General features: G+C 41.2%; 1 protein-coding gene across 4 annotated transcripts in view; it reads right to left on the bottom strand.

Moving 5' to 3' along the window:
• Positions 1–3,167: 3,167 nt before the first annotated feature.
• LOC119729749 (STAGA complex 65 subunit gamma-like) overlaps positions 3,168–19,137 on the bottom strand; it is a 41,917-nt gene continuing 25,947 nt past the window's right edge. For all 4 annotated transcript variants that reach the window (XM_038202503.1, XM_038202494.1, XM_038202475.1 and 1 more), the window contains exons 6-11: positions 18,367–18,488; positions 17,349–17,492; positions 12,519–12,562; positions 8,267–8,543; positions 5,794–5,909; positions 3,168–4,988 (exon numbers count right to left, since the gene is read on the bottom strand). In XM_038202503.1, the coding sequence (XP_038058431.1) occupies positions 4,976–4,988; positions 5,794–5,909; positions 8,267–8,543; positions 12,519–12,562; positions 17,349–17,492; positions 18,367–18,488 (716 nt within the window). In that variant the 3' untranslated portion in view covers positions 3,168–4,975. The remainder of the gene's footprint in view (positions 4,989–5,793; positions 5,910–8,266; positions 8,544–12,518; positions 12,563–17,348; positions 17,493–18,366; positions 18,489–19,137) is intronic.

The following is a 19,137-nucleotide window of genomic DNA, read 5'->3' as shown; positions in this document are numbered from 1 at the left end:
TTGGCCGACAAACTTTAAATAGAACACTTAACCTATGAAAAAAATATTAGACTTATGAAAATGTTTAACTTACACAACACTATAAACTTTAAGAACTGGGAACATAAGAACTATATACACACTTTACTTTCCGGTGGGTCGGTTCTGTTCGTCCACCTCGATGGCCTTGATATAGGACGTTCGGTGTTCTTCTTTCTTGACCAGCGCTCCGTCCAAGTACACCTCCACTCTGGTGAACTCCTTCACCTGGGCCATGCGCGTCAACTTGGTAGAGGCCGTGGACCTGGGCGTCTCCATGGACATCTCGCTGTCTAAATCCTGGCCTTCCAAGGAGGGCATGGATGGTGCTGGACTATTGGGTGGGGACACCTCCACGGTCTTCATCAGCTGGAGCATAGCTCGGAACTTACCTCGCTGTCCATAGGGGGAATCGGCAGGCCGTGGAGACCGGACTGGACCCAGCAGGGGGGACAGGGGGGTAGGCGAGAGAGACAAAACAGCCGTGTCTTGGGCTGTCTCGTCAACTGGTGGGGCGGTCGCAGGGGTCTCTGGTGGGGGGGTTGCCAGACTTACCGGTGTGTCTTTGGGAGCTAGTGGGCCCCCAGTCACTACCGGTTCTTCCGAAGAGTTGGTGTGGTACCTGGCCTTCTTCATGGCTGGAGTTGAGACGCCTGGTGGGGCATTGTTGTCCAACAGCTCCGGGTGGCACATCTGTATGTGCTTCTGCAGGGTGGAGACGACACCAGCCTGGTAGGAGCACTTACTGCAGTGCAGGACGTTCGCACCCTTGTGGACATCGTTGATGTGGCGCCAAAGACTCTGGCGATGCACAAACCAGATGGGGCACTGCCGACACTGGAAGCGTCTGGGGGCCTTCGTGTTGTTCTTCTCCTGATATATAAGTCTTGCAAATGCAGGGGCAACTCCTTCCCTGTGTTTGCCTCCGCGTTCAATTCATCATGAATAGAACTTGCCTCAACTTGGGAGATAACCCCCGCTGTTGTTCCCTCACGGGCAACTCTTTTCTCCCTTCCGGGATTGAAGACCCGCAGCGGAACAACATCGGCTTCAGTCTCAACCAGAGATCTGGCCAACATCAAGCCTTTCTTGGCTAGGTCTCCACCACCTTCAACCGGTTCGACCATGGCTGGCCCGAGCAAGTCGGGACCCTTCCGAGCAATTTTGCCGGGGACCACAGCTTCATGACCTGGTGGGATTACCGTAGTTTTACAAACTACAACGCGTCCCACAAAGGGCTCGCCTGCATCATGTGTGCACTTGACCCGCTCACCATTGAGCCTCCACTCCCTTAATTGGAAGTCTATGATTCCACCTGTTGGCACGAGAAAATCCATGCCCAGGATACCACTGTATTTGATCTCAGCAAACACAGCCTTCACTTGGTGCGTGGTCCTGCCAACTTGCACCTCAACCAGAGCCATGCCAAGCACAGCTAACTGGCTTCCGTCCACCTGTTTGACTTGGACATCTACCGTCTCCAAGACGGGTCTTTTCCCTTTCGGGATTTGGTAATACACCGCACTACTGATTAGAGTGTCGGTGGACCCCGTGTCAATCAAGAATCGACACTTGGTTGCTCTTACCAACCCATTCACAAACAACCCATACCGAGGACCACGGCTTGGATCAGACAGAGTTATTACTCGTTGCCCATCCTCCCATGTGGACCTCCCATTTCCATTTTTGGTTTCATCACCGAGTCTACTTTTGGACCCTCTCGACCACTCAGCCTTCCCGCGGGTCCTCCGGGGGCTGACTGTCGTTTCCCTGCTTTGGAGTTCCTTTACACTCCCGGGCAAAATGCCCTCTCTCACCACATTTGAAACACTTAAAGGTTCCAGGTTCGGCTTTCCCGGGCTTGTGCGTCTTCGGAGACACCACGCCCTTGCCTTGTCCCTGGCCCTTGCTCTGGTCGGACAATGCCTTGACCATCTCAGCCACAGATTTCAATGTCTTGGCCTGCCCATTGAGACTTTCCTCTAGAGTCTCTAATCTCTGCTCTGTTACAGAGTCTAAAGCCCTTGCCAATTTGGCGGGCTTTCGGTCCAGCAACCTATGCTGTTCGACCTTCTCAAAATTCTCAGTCTCCAGGGCAGCCTGGACTGCTTCGTCCAAAGTTTTTGGACGGGCTCTGTTGATGCCCTCTCTAATTGAGTGGCTGTCAACGGCATCTATGAAGTGGTTCTTTGCCAACTTCTCGCGAGCTTCTTCCTGTATTTCAGGGTATGCTCGCACCGTTAACTCGTGGATTGCTTGCCCTAATTCTAGCAATCCCTCTTTCTGCTTTTGGCGCCGGTGTCTTAGCTCAACGAGATAATTCTCACTCTGTCGAGCTGACCCAAACCTACGCTCAAGCAACTTGACAAGCGCACTGTACGTGTGCTTTTGCCCAGAGTCGCCCACCAACCGTAGAGCATCCCCTTGCAAGCTTGCGGATAACCACTTCGCAGCTTGCTCTTCGCTCCACTGGTTTACCTCACGGCATGACTCGAAATGGCGGAAGTACTCCTTCCAGAGCACTTTCCCGCTGTACCGGTCAGGGGTTATGTTTGGCCTACGATTTGGTGGCCTTTCGCTTCCCTTCAGACCTAAGTCGCCATGGACACGTGCCTCTCGTTTCAGTGGCCAAGGACCTACTGACGAGCTGTCCACTCTTTCAGCTGAACTGCTGTTTTTTGCCTCGACTGGTCGAGTTGCGAAACTTAGCAGATCGCTGTGCACTTGCGGTGCCTGCTTGACCCTGCGAGCCTCTGCTCATAATTGAAAACAACCACAACAATCACAAACAACAACCAACCGATTAAACCACAGTACAATTAGCAATACAAGTCAAAACACAATGTGCAATCAAATAACTTAGCAGAGAAATCACTTAATCAATCATAATCATCCCACTTCTGACACCATTTGTGGCGGGGATCTCCCCGGGCCAAACCTAAGTTCGTTGGGACCAAGTCTGACACCTATTAGAGTGTAGCTGATCTTCCCGAACGCAAGCTTTCCCAAGACGAGAGACCACTCAGAGCGACCTCAAGGCCTAGGGAGCAGGTCCGTTTTGGAGGAAATATACCGCCGATTATGATGATTGTGATTACCCACTGTTAATTGCACAATAAACCAACAACAAATACACATGGACAACAGGATTGTCGGCACAACAAATATGAACGTAATTTATTATACAATAATCAAGAAATAGGCAGTAGTGATTGAGTCTTAATGAGGTGGTTAATTATCAGGGTCCCTTAAATACAGATGCAAGTCAGCTAACAGCTCACCTAAGCAGCAATTAATGCGCACAGCTTGAGCAATGCGCCCAATGTAAACAATGCACTGGTAAGTCAACAAGGTGCACTAATGTAAACAATGCACTGGTAAGTCAACAATATACACTAAGTAAACAATGTACACTAAGTAAACAATGTACACCAAGTCAACAACGTACACTAAGTAAACCATGTACACTAAGTAAACAATGTACACGAAGTCAACAACGTACACTAAGTAAACAACACACACCAATGTAAGTAACGTACGCCACTGTAAATAACACAAGCCAATGTAAGTAGTGCACGTCAATGTAAATAACACACGCAAGTGTAAGTAATGCACGCCAATGTAAGTAATATACGCTGTCAGCCTTAACCTGATTTACGCTTTACCCATGCAAGCTAGCGTCAGTATCGTACAGTACATTCCCTTGTACGGCTGCGCGTCAGCCTCACACAGCGCAACTTCAGCACCGTAAGGACCAGCGCAATTTACACAGTGCGCGTCAGCATTACCCAAACACAGAGCGCGAGCAATATACGACCTTACCGTCCGCTGTCCACAGCACAACTCCTCCGCGCGATCACGTGAATAGCCCTCAAGTGAACATGCAGTCCGTACAAACACATATGCATGTACTAAACCTATGGGCCTTAGGCAACCAATAGCGTACGCGCATTCAGCCACTGGGCTCTTATGCTCCGCCCAGTCACCAACACACAGTGAATTTACGTTAGTGCAATAGGGATGACGTTGTAAATAAACTAGCTATAAGTCCCTACACTTTCCGCTACAATATTCCCTTTAAACTATCAATGATGCGCTGTCATAACCACCCTTGCACTGATTGTTCAGAAGGCCGATTTAGTGTGCAGTGCAAACTATATTGATAATGAGGCTTTGCCAGGAACTAGTCTTTTAGGGGTACTGAAATTACAGTCCATGGACAGCCGTTACAAATGGGCTCTTTTTAGTAAATCTTTATTTTTTTCAGACAAGTATAAGAACGGTAATACTTGTAAAATGTTGTCTCAACATTTAATTACTTAAAAAAACCTTGACTCGCAATGCATTGTAACTAAGCAGTTACAAAAAATGTACATGACTGGCTGCCGATATTGGCTTTTATTGAACATCATGTTTATAAATGCTTCATCACACTATTATTCCCATTCATACATACCTTTTTAATTAAAAGTCATAAAATGTGGAAAAGTACAACGAACTTAGTCCATGTTTAGGCCACTTCTATGGTGTGCATCGTGCACGGCGTACTCACTGGTTCACTCTGTTGTAGCTGGCGTACATGGTACGCACACTGCATATGTGGCGCAGAGCCTCATACACTGTTAATGACCAGCCTCAAACGCTGCTTACTGGTGTTTAAACAGCGGTTTAAGACTACCCATGTGATGGGCTCTCGACCAAGAGGAATGAGCAAACTGTCTCAGGCATTTATGAATAACATTTTTACATGTAAGTAAACTTAAAATGAACTTATTATGATTATTATCTATCATGATTCACGATGATGTGTGTTTGTGTGCAATAGAAAATGCTGCAGGCTGGAGGCCATGCTGAATTCATTTCCAGAACGATGCTCAGGACACTCGCATGGAGTACATCACTGGTCAATTGTCTATGATTAAGAACAGTCTGTAGATGATGATCACATCCATACATTTCATTTCTTCCTCCTGTAAAGAAGATAATTAGATAAGAATGTGAAAGAAGGAAACTGGACATCTTGTGCACAATAACCTAACTGTAAGATTGGTAAAGCGCAGTAGTCTATTCAAAAACAAAATAATAATTCCTTTTAGTTACTTTTTATGTTACGTGCGAAAACATGCAAACACATTTCTTGATCTATTCAAGGTTCACGTTCTATCATTTCATAAATTTGTAATCTTTAAAGTTAAATTTGAATTTAGAAGAAAAAAAACGCTGTGAAGTATGCTAAGTCATTCCTGGTTAAATCACCCCACATTTTAGAGAATGATTTCAATGTGGATGAAAGCTTAATTAAAATGTCTTAAATGGCCACCTAAGAAATGCTTTATGAGTTAAGTCAAAAGTCATCAAAACCCAAATCCTCTTTAAAATTTCTGACTGAGTTGGTCAGAGTGATCCTACCAGCGTTTACATTGTAGCTAACGTGTATATCCACAAATACTGTGGATGACATGGAAATGGAAATCAGGCCCCCTCCCAATTGTTGACCCCTTGGTCTCTAGCTGTGCCACTATCCAAGACCCGAGTGGACTTGCTAGCAGAAATCTGTGTGAGGGGATCTATTTTCTATTAACTATGCAGCAACACTTTTTTTGGGGGGGGGGACCTTTGGCTTTTAAGGGACTCAAGGCAATGACCTGTAGAAACTACCATCAACTTTCTTGTTCTGAATAAATTAGCTTGAACCAATGCTCATAAGGGGTACACAGCCAACTGTGGTTGTTGATTTCCATTTTGGTTGTAATTAATTCAAAAACAAGTTATTACTTCTTCCTAGGATTCATGAGGGTCATCTCATGACCAGTATGAGCTTGTGGTGATGTGACGTCCACGTCAACAACAGGCGATGTACTAGAATGGCTGGGGCCAATCACTTCTTCTGCCTGAATTTGGAAACAGAAATAAATAAAATAAAAAAATTATTACAAGAAAAACTTGTAATAATTGTATGCAAACTCCAGAGAGTGTTCCTGATAGGATAGTAATGGAAGTCTTTTGACTTACTTCTCCTGGGGCTCCTATATTTAAAAGCCGGAAAGAAAACTCAAATTTTAGAGGTGGTAGGAAAACCTCAGAATGACTTTCCAAGAAAAGCCTACCGAATCAGGAAGCGACTGAAATGCAAATGAACATGATGGCCTGGGCTGCCTTGTAACTGGGGCACAGAGATGGACGGCGAGGAACGTAACACTATGTCAACCTGATCCCCCAAATGAAATATGCACACAAACATCCACTTAGTGTTCATGCTATAAAGCAAGTGCACAGCGTTGATAAACAAGAAATAGAAAAGGTTCAAGTCTGTGGTGAACCAGAATTGCCATGATTGTTTTGGCAGGTCAGTGATATCCTGTCCTTAGAGTATGTCAGTTATGCCTAGATGGTTGATTATTCTGCTGATACTAATACCCGTGTACATGTAGTGCTGCAACTGACACTCAAAGTTCGGTTTTGGTTCGGTTTGGTTGCGGTTCGATTTTTTTTCTCCGAACTTCAGTTCAGCTTCTGAAGTGCATACATAATGTACATGTCAATGTATTGGGCTACAATGAAAAGCACAGAGGCCGTTTCCCTGTTCGAACAAACACGTGTGCACCGCGCACATGTATCTGACAGAAATAGGCACCGCAATTTCCACATGCTATACAACACAAGTTGAAGGATGAATCTTATTTTTGTTGTGTAAACAAAATCCCGTTATAATTTGACTTGATGACGTTGAGAAATGAACATCGTAAATTGTTACCGTGTTAGTCGCAGCCCTATCCGGCCCGGCCCGGCAACTATGATAGAAAATTTTCCCACACGCGCTGACAGTTTTCCCGACGAGTTCCGTCCCGTCCGAGCATGCCCTTCTGAGCACTAAAAACTTGCTTCATGGCAATAATTGCTGATTAGTTTTGTTCTAAGAACAAACAGGTCCTTTTACTGTGCCAAACTTATGAAATCATAATTATTTTAGCAACACGCTGACAAGTAGCTGCCGTAAAAAAATAATAACTTTTCGATTTGCGACTGCCATGAAGAGTCACTCTGTGGACGGATCCATTAATTTTGTAAAGGGGTGTTTCACCCTCTTTTGAGAGATTACATCGTTTTTCGTATACATTCTTTACGAAAAAAAAATATATTGCGAAAATTAAGAACTTATTCTGAACATGGGAAAGGTTTCAGACCCCCATAAAAAAAAAAATTTTTAATTTTCACACGGTGAAAAAAAAATGAAAATGCTGGCAAATTTTAATGAGAAAAGCACACCCTTCGCCGCAATTGGTTGGTCCAAACGTACTACGTCACGCTGGGCCGGCCAGATACTGACCACGCTGGATGAATTACATGCAAACAGCACACTTTTCATTGAGAAAATCCAAGGTGCGTACGATTTTTTCAAAGCGTATCAGCCCGATATCCTATTGTATGCCTTGCTAGAACACTGCAAATAATGAAGATGAATGCGGTGACTTAACACGGTAAATTCAATTATCCGTGCACTTTAATTTTGCCATTTCATTGCAAGCATTAGCATTCCTAGCGCTAGCAACAAATACTTGCCGAACTCTTCCGAACCGACATTTGGGTTCGAGTTCGATTCGGAAGGCCAAGTTCGGCTATTTCTAGTTTGGTTTGGCAGTTCGGCTGCAGCACTATGTACATGTACATGCATATCTGGATGGGTTGAGGCAAGTGGGGTAACATAGTACGGTACATACCTAATTCAGTGGTTATGTCACTATACTGAACATTTGGCTATACCAAACATCGTCCTTTGCTCCTGATTTTTTAGTACACAACGTACCGAACATTGTTGGTGAAAAATGTCAACAGAAGAGCGACAAGTGGCTATTATTTCCCCAAGGAATAGAAGAGGAAATCCACCCATTGCTGTAGGTAGTAAGCTAAAAAACTGTGTAATTACGTTATTCAATAGTCGGCAGATGTTCAAAGTCATCTTTCAGAAACTACCAGGGCGTGCAGGGTGAAGTTCTGCAGAGGGCTATTTATTGAAAAGTGAGTTATCAGAGCACTGGCAGCTTAAAATCGCTATACTGCACGATCGCTATTATGAACAATTTCTGTGGATCCTGTGATGTTCGTTATAGCGACGTTTCACTGTAGCGGAATATGAACCAGAGGCCCAGTCATAAACCTAGCCACTCATCGTTAACAGATATCTTTCACTGTTCGCAGCTAGTGAATATCAGTGAGCACAAAAGAGAGAAAAGAATAGAATTACACCCACCTCATCATTAGAGTGCTCTTGAAGTTCTTTTGCCTGACCGTCCCCTTCCCTTGATCCTGCCTCAGTCCCTGGTTCTGTCTTGATGTATGCTGATGGATACCAGTGATTACCCTCTTCAGTCATGCCACTTGTCGCACGGCTCTGGTCCTCTAGTTCCATAGCATTGAGACTATGTAAATTCAATGGCTGATTTGGCTGTTCTGGCACATCAGAAATGATCTCTGAATCTTGCTCGTTGTCTGGAAACTGGATGTCTATGAATGGCTCTTCTTTGAATCTGAGTGTGTTTTAATTGTATCACTCAAAGTTAAGCAATTGTATCAGTATTGACAAAATTTTAATATATTATCATTGTGTCAGTGTTTAAAGATGTACTGTCTGTCTCTCCCCCCCCCCCCCCCCCCCATCCAACATCCAATAAAAACAGGCCCACATTTAATTGTGGTTGATTACTTCACAATTATCTAATTATTTGTGGCCCAACAATAATTCAGTTCAACAATGACTCAGTAGGGCAATATGGTTCCTGCCTCTATCAGAATATACATATAAAATAGAGAGCATGAACAAGTGTATTAGCAGGGGGATGGGTGGTGGCATCTGTTTTGCATAAAAATTGCAAACCAAAATTTAAGTTTTTTTCCAAAAGAATATTAGGTGGTACAACTGCTAAACTGAATTTCTAATCTTGTAAACACAAAATTATTAACTTTTGAATGAGACATTTAATGAAAAACAAAGTTCAAAGAACGGCATTGATAACTTATTTTTACCTCTTGCAATAGAAGTGGGACACACTCCTAAAACAATTTGAAACATAGTCAGACCTACTCTGTGCATATCATGCACATTCATTTTGCTTACTTTTCAATTTGGTCATTTAATTACACATGCACAATCTTTAATTGATGTATTAACAGCTGAATATCACAGGTAAAATGTTTATGATCATTCCCCAGAAACTAGTGAGACACTGGTCATCTGACACTGCAGAGATGCAAATAAGGAATTAAAGGAAAGCAGATGAATCACTCTGGCAATGTCCAAATAAATAACTTTCAGATACCGATATTTTCAGATTACGTTTGTTTTGTTGCTCCATGTACAAAGCCAGCTTTAAAAGGTATGCCTACTGGCCTAACTCTTTGATCTTTCTGTCTTATGACTGTACAGTGCCTCTAAGGCTACCTATCATGGCTGTGTTCATTTACAATATAATCACACCAACCACACATTAAGGTGAAACTGACTATTGACATGGCTTGGATTACCCCATGACAAGTACATATCTTACTATTGTAGTCAGGAATTGAATTCCTGCATTAAAGAAAAAGAAAAAGAAAAGTAGAGCTATGTCTGTTCAAACAGAACATACGGCTTTTTTCGCATTTTATTAATGTTTATGTTATGTTAGTACTTTTGCAGTCACTTTTTAGAGTCTTTGATACAGTTAAAGGTTGTTCACAATGCTTAGAAAAATTCCCCAAAAAAGCTTTATCGCATGACATCACATGCCCTGTGATGACATCATCTTGAAAACCCTTCTCAATGCACATTTTGTCATTGTGGTCTTGCTTTGAACCAAGTTTACAGTCAATCCGATGAAAGGAAGTGTGCAAATTTAGAAGCAGAATAAAAATATAAATATTAAAAAATCATAAAAAATCAAACAATTACGTCATCATGACGGCACTTCGGACTTTGCATACTAGTACCATTATCTACCTACCCACCAAGTTTCATAACCATCGGACCTTTCCTTAGATGTGTTTTAAAAAAATTGCATTTTTGATGACATCATGACGACGTCACACATTTTCAAAATTTCGTGCCGTGCAAATACCTATTACCTAACAAACCAAATATGAAAAGAATTTTGAATTTTGTATGTTGCATTCGTGAGATATAGCTTAAAGGTCCAAAACTTCATATAAAATTGCATGATGACGTCATCATGACGTCACCTCGTTTTTTACCTATAACACATCCCGGTCTACCGACATACCAAGTTAGAACCGAATCGGACTTACAGTTAGGACTTCAAAATATGCATGTTTGTGATGACGTCATGTGACCCCTGATGATGTAATCACGACGTCACTCTTCGGGACACAACTTTACTATAGGGACTATGTCTATGCTAACTTTGAACGATGTATGACAAAGATGAATGCCAAAAGTGCTCCGTAGAAAAATCATATCCAAAGTCTATGGCATTTTTGGCAACAAAAAGAAAGAAAGACTAGAGGTCTATGTCTGTTTGCAACAGAACATAGGGCTTTTCCGCATTACGATTTTTTTTAATCATTAATATGCCCTGAATATGTATGAACATAAAATCTGTCAAAGTTAGCCGGAAATCGGCTAAAACGGTCACTGTGGACAGGATTTGACCTCGGCAATACGATGTGTGTGCGTGTGTACAAGGTTTTTGCTTGGACAAAGAGTGATCTAAATAAGTTACTGGCAAAGAGTCGAAAATGCACTTTGAAAATGGAATTTTTTTTTTAATTTTTGATGAAATCATCGTGACGTCACTTCGGACTTTGCATACTAGTACGATTATCTACCTACCCACCAAGTTTCATGACAATTGGACCTTTCCTTATATGAGTTTTGAAAAATCGCATTTTGATGACGTCATAATGACGTCACACATTTTTCAAGTTTTGTGCGAATACCTATTACCTAACAGACCAAATGCAAAAAAGAATTTTGCATTTTGCATGTTGCATTCCGGAGATATGGCTAAAAGGTCCAACAAATCAAATATTCATATAAAATCTCAGGATGACGTTATCATGACGTCACCTCATTTCTAATCTATAACACATCCTGGTATAGCCACATACCAAGTTTCAACCCAATGGGACTTACATTTCTGTAGATACATGTATTAATGCCAAAAGTGCTATAATACGTCCCTGTCTATGCGCATGCATGAACATAAAATCTGTCAAAGTTAGCCGAAAATCGGCTAAAACGGTCACTGTGGACAGGATTTAACCTCAGCAGCACGTGCGCTGCAGGCTGACTGACATACGATGTATGTGCCTATGTACAACGTACATGCATGTACATACTATGTACACATTGTGGACGTACGTGCATGTTTTAAAGCAGAGGTATTGTCCACCTGAAGTTTTAAGCGTGCGCAGGGCATGTCCGAGTTTGCTTATTGCCTCGAAGCTTTGGAATGTTTTAGACCTACCCTTAAATCGACAATTAAAGTAAAAACAAATATAAAAACTGCCATGGTTGATTTTTCAGGAATTTTCAAAGGAAAAAGGGTCTTTTCATTATAACTTCCGGTCTGATGACGTCATACGCCTAAAACTTCTCACACGTCTTAAGGGGGTCAAGGTCATCCTATACACCAATATTTAGGCGATTCTGACAAACTTCGCCACAGACATCTATTCAAAACACATTTTTGTAAATTTTCAACCTGTCGCTAGAGGGCGCTCGAAGATTGCATGACGTCATCGGTAGATGATTTGAAGAATACTATTGGCCAAGAGACTAACACCGTTAAAAGCAAGTTCATATCTATTACCATTTTTAAATAATAAGCCACTTCCGGTTTTGGCCTTGTTCGACCGGAAGCAAGGGTCACGTGATTTCACGCACACTGAATGAAATAAAGACCTCAACCTACTCTACCACTTGCCGGCAACAGAATGCTGCGGACGCGTATGGTTGATTTCTTATGCATTTTTAAATATTAAAAGTGTCACAATTTAATTGCCTATCAATCAACACAGGATGACGTCATCATGACGTCATCATTACACAATGTTGTTTGAATTAGGGTCTTTGCTTGGACAAAGAGTGGTGTAAATGAAGTACTGGCAAAGAGTCGAAAATGTCCTTTGAAAAGCGCCATTTTTTTTTAAATTTCTGTGTACAAAGTCAATGGGAAAAATTTACTATTCAAAAATCTATAATAAAATAGTCGATGACGTCACCATGACGTCAATCTTCGGGACACATCTTTGCTATAGGGACTATGCTTATGCAAACTTTGAATGATGTCTGACAAAGATTAATGCCAAAAGTGGCACTGAGAAAAAACGTGCACAAAGTCTATGGGGTTTTGGCGACAAAAAGAAGAAGGAAAAAAAAAAAAAATGAGAACAAAAACAAAGGCTTTTCCGCACTATGCGGAAAAGCCAAAAAAAAAAAAGCCATTCCAATTATCAAGTGGGTAATGAAAAGTTTATTGATGGTAGCATGTACAACAGGATCTTACCTAGGAGACTTGGAATCGCTGGACACTATTGCATCACCTGGATTCTGAATAAGAAAAAGAAATCTTATAATTAATATCCTATTGATGCAAAATTCCCCACAGAGGAGTGGTAGGAGTCTATGATAAAGTTTACAGAGCCATTATCACCTAATTCAGTGCAGGATTTTGCAGAAAAAAAATATGTTTGCCACCTTGAGTAAATCCTCTAGACATCTCAAGTATTGAACTAGTGGGAGGAGGGTGGTCAAAAGAGGGACATATCCCCCAATAAATTTATGTTTGGGCACACCAATGTCAATGATTCCCCTTCCAAATATTTTATCCCCATGCATTAAGATTTTTCATGAAGTCACCTACAATGTCATGAAAACTGAAAGATGTTGCCCAGTCAGCCCGATTTTTATGGACGTAGCAGTGGATCTCCTTCCCATCATGATACTTTTACTGGTTATTGAGTGCTTGTGTCTGCGATGGCTGCTTAAAGCCAGAGTCCATCATTTGCAGCTAATCAAAAAGTAACTGACGTAATTATTGTTGAAAAACATACTTGGTTGAAAGATAGTAAGGGGACTAAACTCCCTGTGAAATTATTCTTTCTGGCAAGCTGCCATTTTGAAAAAAATCAACAAACATGACAAAAGAAGGCATTTCCAACGGTGCGTCTTAAGAAGCACCGTTGGAAATTTCCGTTAGTAGTTCGTTCTTTTTATTCGGCGAAGCGCGCGCAAGCGTTGACACGATTCACACACGCGCTTGGTTGCTATAATTCGTCAGATCAGTGCGCGACATCGCGTAGATGCAATCAGCTCAGTGAGAACGTGTCTCAGACGCTGAATTCAGGCCCAATTCAAAACAGCCATTCCATGGTGACTCGCGTGACATTTGAACAAAATGTAAAGTTTTAATGCATTACTGTTGTTAACCTGGCATTTATTCAACTCAAATTAGCATGTATTTGAGTCAGGGCATTGTGAATTTATGGTTTAGTTTTTATATGATTACTTTAAAATCGCTATTTTTTTATGTATCACAGTTTCTTTGACGTGACTTGCGTGACAGGATAGAAAAAGGGATTTTTGACATCCCTTGATTCAAATAGCTTTTCCTATGGATCTACCAGTGTTCTAAAAAATATTCTTACTGAACTTAGAACTTAATACCCTCACCCAATACATGCATAAGTTGTATTGTGCCAAATATCCCTTGTTGTAAGAAATGGCCTGAAGAAAATGTGACTTGCGTGACACAAATGCGTGACTCGCGTGACACAGTAGCTTTTCACTTTCACATTATAACTGTAATTTTAGTATAACAAATCAAATCATAATATTATATTAATAAAAATGATTTACCTGTGAATACCTTATGAAAGAGTGTGAAAACTGCTATTTATCCCTTTACTTTGGCAAATGTTGGGGGTGGAAATCTGGTTTATACACAATATCCTTAACAATGACATGGAGAGAAAAAAATGTTTCGGAATTTAAGTTACGGAGTGATGTCATCAATCCACGGGTGATTATTTCAGGAAAACAGTTGTAATTCTTGGTCATGTAGAGTCACAGTTTCCTTAAAAGATAAGAGCTGCAATTAATGATGCAGTTGTATAGGAATGTATACAGTACAGTCAAATCTCGTTTGTACAATCTCTGTTAATACAAAATTCTGGTTATAACAAACATAAAGCCTTAGTCCCGACTGTGCATTTATGTGCACAATGAATGGGACTGATGTTCCTCTTAGTACAAAATTCTGATATAACAAACAATTTGGCAAGGTCCGAACGAGTTTGTATTAACGAGACTCGTCTGTATACATTTGTAAACAAGTCAGGTGTGTTTACAAACACAAATGCCCCGCAACCGTGACTGTTTCCATGACATAACACCACTCTAACATCAAATTACATGTACCTTGGTCAAATGGAACGTTCATTGACAGCATTAGTGTCTTCTGTAGGTTTTATATGAATTAATCCCTAATCCCTATGATCTCAGAATAAATACAAGATTTCTATTGTTTTAGCCACTGTGACCTTGACCCTTGACCTTTCGACCCCCAATGCGATAGGCTCCTTAGGATTGCCAAGGACAATCCACAAACCAAATTTGAAGTTCATATGTAAAGTATATCTCAAGTTATCGCGCTGACAAAATTTCTTTTGTTTTTGCCACTGTGACCATGACCCTTGACCTTTTGGCCCCAAATGCAAAAGGCTTCTTAGGATTGCCAAGGACAATCCACAAACCAAATTTGAAGTTCATATGTAAAGTATATCTCAAGTTATCGCGCTGACAAAATTTCTATTGTTTCAGCCACTGTGACCTTGACCCTTTACCTTTCGGCCCCAAATGCAATAGGCTTCTTAGGATTACCAAGAACAATACACAAACCAAATTTGAAGTTCATATGTAAAGTATTTCTCAAGTTATCGCGCTGACAAAATTTCTTTTGTTTTAGTCACTGTGACCTTGACCCTTGACCTTTTGGCCCGTAATGTAAAAGGCTTCTTAGAATTGCCAAGGACAATCCACAAACCAAATTTGAAGTTCATATGTAAAGTATTTCTCAAGTTATCGCGCTGACAAAATTTCTATTGTTTCAGCCACTGTGACCTTGACCCTTGACCTTTCGGCCCCAAATGCAAAAGGCTTCTAATGATTACCAAGGACAATCCACAAACCAAATTTGAAGTTCATATGTTAAGTATTTCTCAAGTTATCGCGCTGACAAAATTTCTATTGTTTCAGCCACTGTGACCTTGACCCTTGACCTTTCGGCCCCAAATGCAAAAGGCTTCTAAGGATTACCAAGGACAATCCACAAACCAAATTTGAAGTTCATATGTTAAGTATTTCTCAAGTTATCGCGCTGACAAGATTTGTCCGGACACACACACCCACACACCCACCCACACACCCCCTACTTGTTTCACATGACTAGTGTGGACTTTCCATTGCTTTCGTGTAGTTAAGAAAAACCAGTGAAAAAACTCATTTTTCTCAAACTGTGAAAACTCTTTCAACCCAATTTTTTTTCTATGATTCCCTTTAGTGTTTCTCTTCATTCTGCTATACATAAACCTAACCCAAAAATGCCTCTAAACCTGTTTTCCAGAAATGGGGAAACACTGTGTGGACGTGGGGTAAGTCCACACAACGTCGGTGCTACCTACATTATGTGGACGTCTTTTGTTCGGAAGTCCACACTGCGTATGTAAGACAAACTCACACACACCCACACACCCACCCACCCACCCACCCACCCACCCACGGAAGGACAAGGCGGAAACAGTATGCCCCTTCGGCTTTGCCGCGGGGCATAACAAGGCGGAAACAGTATGCCCCTTCGGCTTCGCCGCGGGGCATAAAAACTGAATCAATTCCTTGTTACATAACTAATGCTTTTAAAGACTTAATCCCAATTCTATAATTTAATATGGCATTGTTTCTTTGTATTACATGTAAATGAAACATTCCTGGCTTGTCACCAGGCGCGGATCCAGAGGGGGGGGGGGGGGGGTTTCGGGGTCAAACCCCCCCCCCCCCCAGCTCTGTCCCCCCCAAAAATTCTCATACAAATTCCTAAAAATAAGTCGAAACCCACCCCCCCCCCCCCTGCTGTGACACCCCCCAAAAAATATACTGGTCTAATGTCCGCCTCTTCAAAATACGGTACACCATTCTGTAATGTGTTAATAATCGTCGAATTTGAACAGCGCCCCCGATTGAAATTGGTACTAGCACCCCCCCCCCCCCCCCCCCCCCGCCCCCCCAGTTTTTGATTTTCGGAGGCCAAGTGTCCGGAGAAAAAAACGTGTACATTTTCAGATTTTTGGGCTGATGAAACCCTCCCCCCACCCTGCGAAAATTCCTGGATCCACCCTGGTGACTCGCGTGACATACATCATGTGTGACTCGCGTGACATTCTTGAGATAGTTTTTTCTACAAGGAATGTAGAGCAAATAAGAATATTCATACTTTTATTGATAGACCACCACTATTTCATTTACAAATATCAAACACCAGCTGAATCCCTCTCTAGTTATTAAGTGATATGAAAAAAAGGCCTATTTTGTGACTCGCGTGACATATTTTTGAGGGTGTTTTCACAATGAAATAGTGGGAAAATACTGAAGACATTTGGAAAAATTCTCAATGTTTTATCAAATAGACTGGAATAGCTACCAAATGTATGCAGATAAAGCACAATCTTATGAATGAGCTTCAATTACTTCCTCAGTTTGTGATTTATACCCCTGACCCTCCGTTTTTGCCCACAAAATTCATCCATGTTCAGGAGGCTGAAACTTTTAATCAAATGATTTATTTTTAAAAATCTTTTGAGATTTAGATGGTTTCAATATTCCTCTTATCAAATATAACTGACAAACATTTATTCCTTTCACTTCAATTTTTGAGTTTGGTGATGACCCTTACATGGAATGGCTGAAAACATGATTCAGCAACTTTTGATTTGAAATCGAGAACCTAGCATGATGTTTTTCTCCAAATGTACAGCTGAAGCTGAGCTGAAACTTCATCAGGTTAGTTGTTCAGCGCCCTTCCTTAGATTTTGAGCATGTTTGTTGCTTCAAACGAACAAAATGCACAAATTACAAATGATGGACTATACCTTTAAACTGATGCAGGAGCTCGAATCATATGTGTATACAATGTTGGCACTCCTCATAGATTATTGAGTGGAATGTACTTACCACAAAACATGCTTGGTGTCATGGTATCATGGTTGAAGCCAGTTTGTGGAGCCTGGTTTCTTTTATAAGGCACTTCCACTAATTTCAGCAAGACTAGAGCTTCAGTACCCACCCTTAGTTTGTCATACTGCTCCCTGAGTTGAGAATTTCTCTTCTGTATGAAGGCATGGTAGTCCTTAATCCCAGCTTTCCAGAATTTGAAGAGTGTCTCTGTGTCACCTATGCCAATCTCTTGCAGGACTTGCGACAAGACATCCTGTGGAAAAGACAAGTGGTTTCTAAGCCCAGAAAATGGCTTATAAAAGTTTGATTGAAATCAACACTGCAAGAAATGAACTTACAGTACAGGTCACATCATCTGCACAATGACTTTTATTCTCAGCAGAAAAAAAGGAATTTCAACAATCTATGACATGTGAAATGACTACTGACTTGTGAAACTGGAGATTCTAAAATATGTAAAACAGAAATTGTAGATACAGAATATATTTGAATTTCCAACTTCGCCTTTAAAAACATGAAGAAAAAACAAAAGATACATTCTTATAACTTCTTGCCAGGAACACCGGTGAGTTGTAAGCTGATGTGCTTGCAGAAATTGCCCCAGTTCATTGTGTTGGATATCTCATGTGATATTCTTTCATGCTGAGCATTTATGAGTTTGTACACTCATGTCTGTCATTGTGTTAAGAAAAATGCATTAATTCACAAACAGAAGTGTGAAATCTCGTGGCATAAAAGTGATCGTCATTGCAAACTGCTTTGTTTGAAGCTATTGTGTATATGACAGAAATAATCAGCCATACTGATGCCCCATTGCATCAATTTATTGAGTAACATCGACAAAAATCCGCTGACATCAGAATCTATTTATTAATAATAATCGTCCTTCTAAAATTGAAAAAAAAGTTATCAGTTCTATTCAAAGACGAAATTAGGTATGTTGTAATAAATTCTTGCCAGGAACACAAATGTGGAAATAGGGTCAAAGTGCTCCGTATACTTGACAGTTGTTCTCAACACTGGTTTCAAATCTCAAGTTTCCAAATTCCAAACCAGAAAACTGTACTCAAATTTGAATGTTAAAATATGCAGACTTCAATCCAAGCACCTGTGTTGACATAACCCACCTGGAATCCAGTGCAGCTTGTCAGTGCCTCCTTGTCCACAGCCCCCCTTAGCAACTTGCACACCTTAGTCAAATACTCATGAAGAACATCAGTCAGGGTTTCTGTGGCTGATTCTTGGCTCACTATACAAACAAGTGGTGGGCAGCTGTGTTAGTCAGGCAAAATCAAATGGAAAAGTAAGGTATCACCTTAAATGACTAACTAAAGTGAAAGTGTGCATAAGCTTTCACAGCTACAACTACATGTACTTCATTAAATGCAATGAAGAGGGGCATCATCATACAAGTTTTATATATCAAATTAGGTTTTGCCCTTCACCGACGTTTTTTTTTTTTTTTTTTTTTTTACACTGTATACTCAGTGTGTTACCTCCCGAGTGAAAGTTGGAAAAAATCACTCGGGTGGGACTCGAACCCATGACCTCCTGCTTTCTAGTGCAGATGTCTTACCACTCGACCACCGAGCTAACGGGATCGGTTGGCCGGTTCGAATCTGATGTACATAGCAGCGGGTACCGCATAAACTATTATAAGATGGAATTTTGCGTCGGGGTGATATAAATCAAATTAGGTTTTGCCCTTCACCGACGTTTTTTAAAAAACGTCGGTGAAGGGCAAAACCTAATTTGATTTATATCACCCCGACGCAAAATTCCATCTTTTAAAAGTTTTATATAGCGATACCAAAAAGTGAAAGGTGTCATGCAAAAGTCAGGCTATTACAGTGCTTTCAGAGGCATCCTAGTTGCCAGAATGGGCAGTTATTTTGGAC

The sequence above is a fragment of the Patiria miniata genome, unplaced genomic scaffold (assembly GCF_015706575.1).
Source record: "Patiria miniata isolate m_02_andy unplaced genomic scaffold, ASM1570657v1 HiC_scaffold_1, whole genome shotgun sequence".
Classification (NCBI taxonomy): domain Eukaryota; kingdom Metazoa; phylum Echinodermata; class Asteroidea; order Valvatida; family Asterinidae; genus Patiria; species Patiria miniata.
Note: the sequence above shows the minus strand (reverse complement) of the source record. Positions and strands in the feature narration are given on the sequence as shown.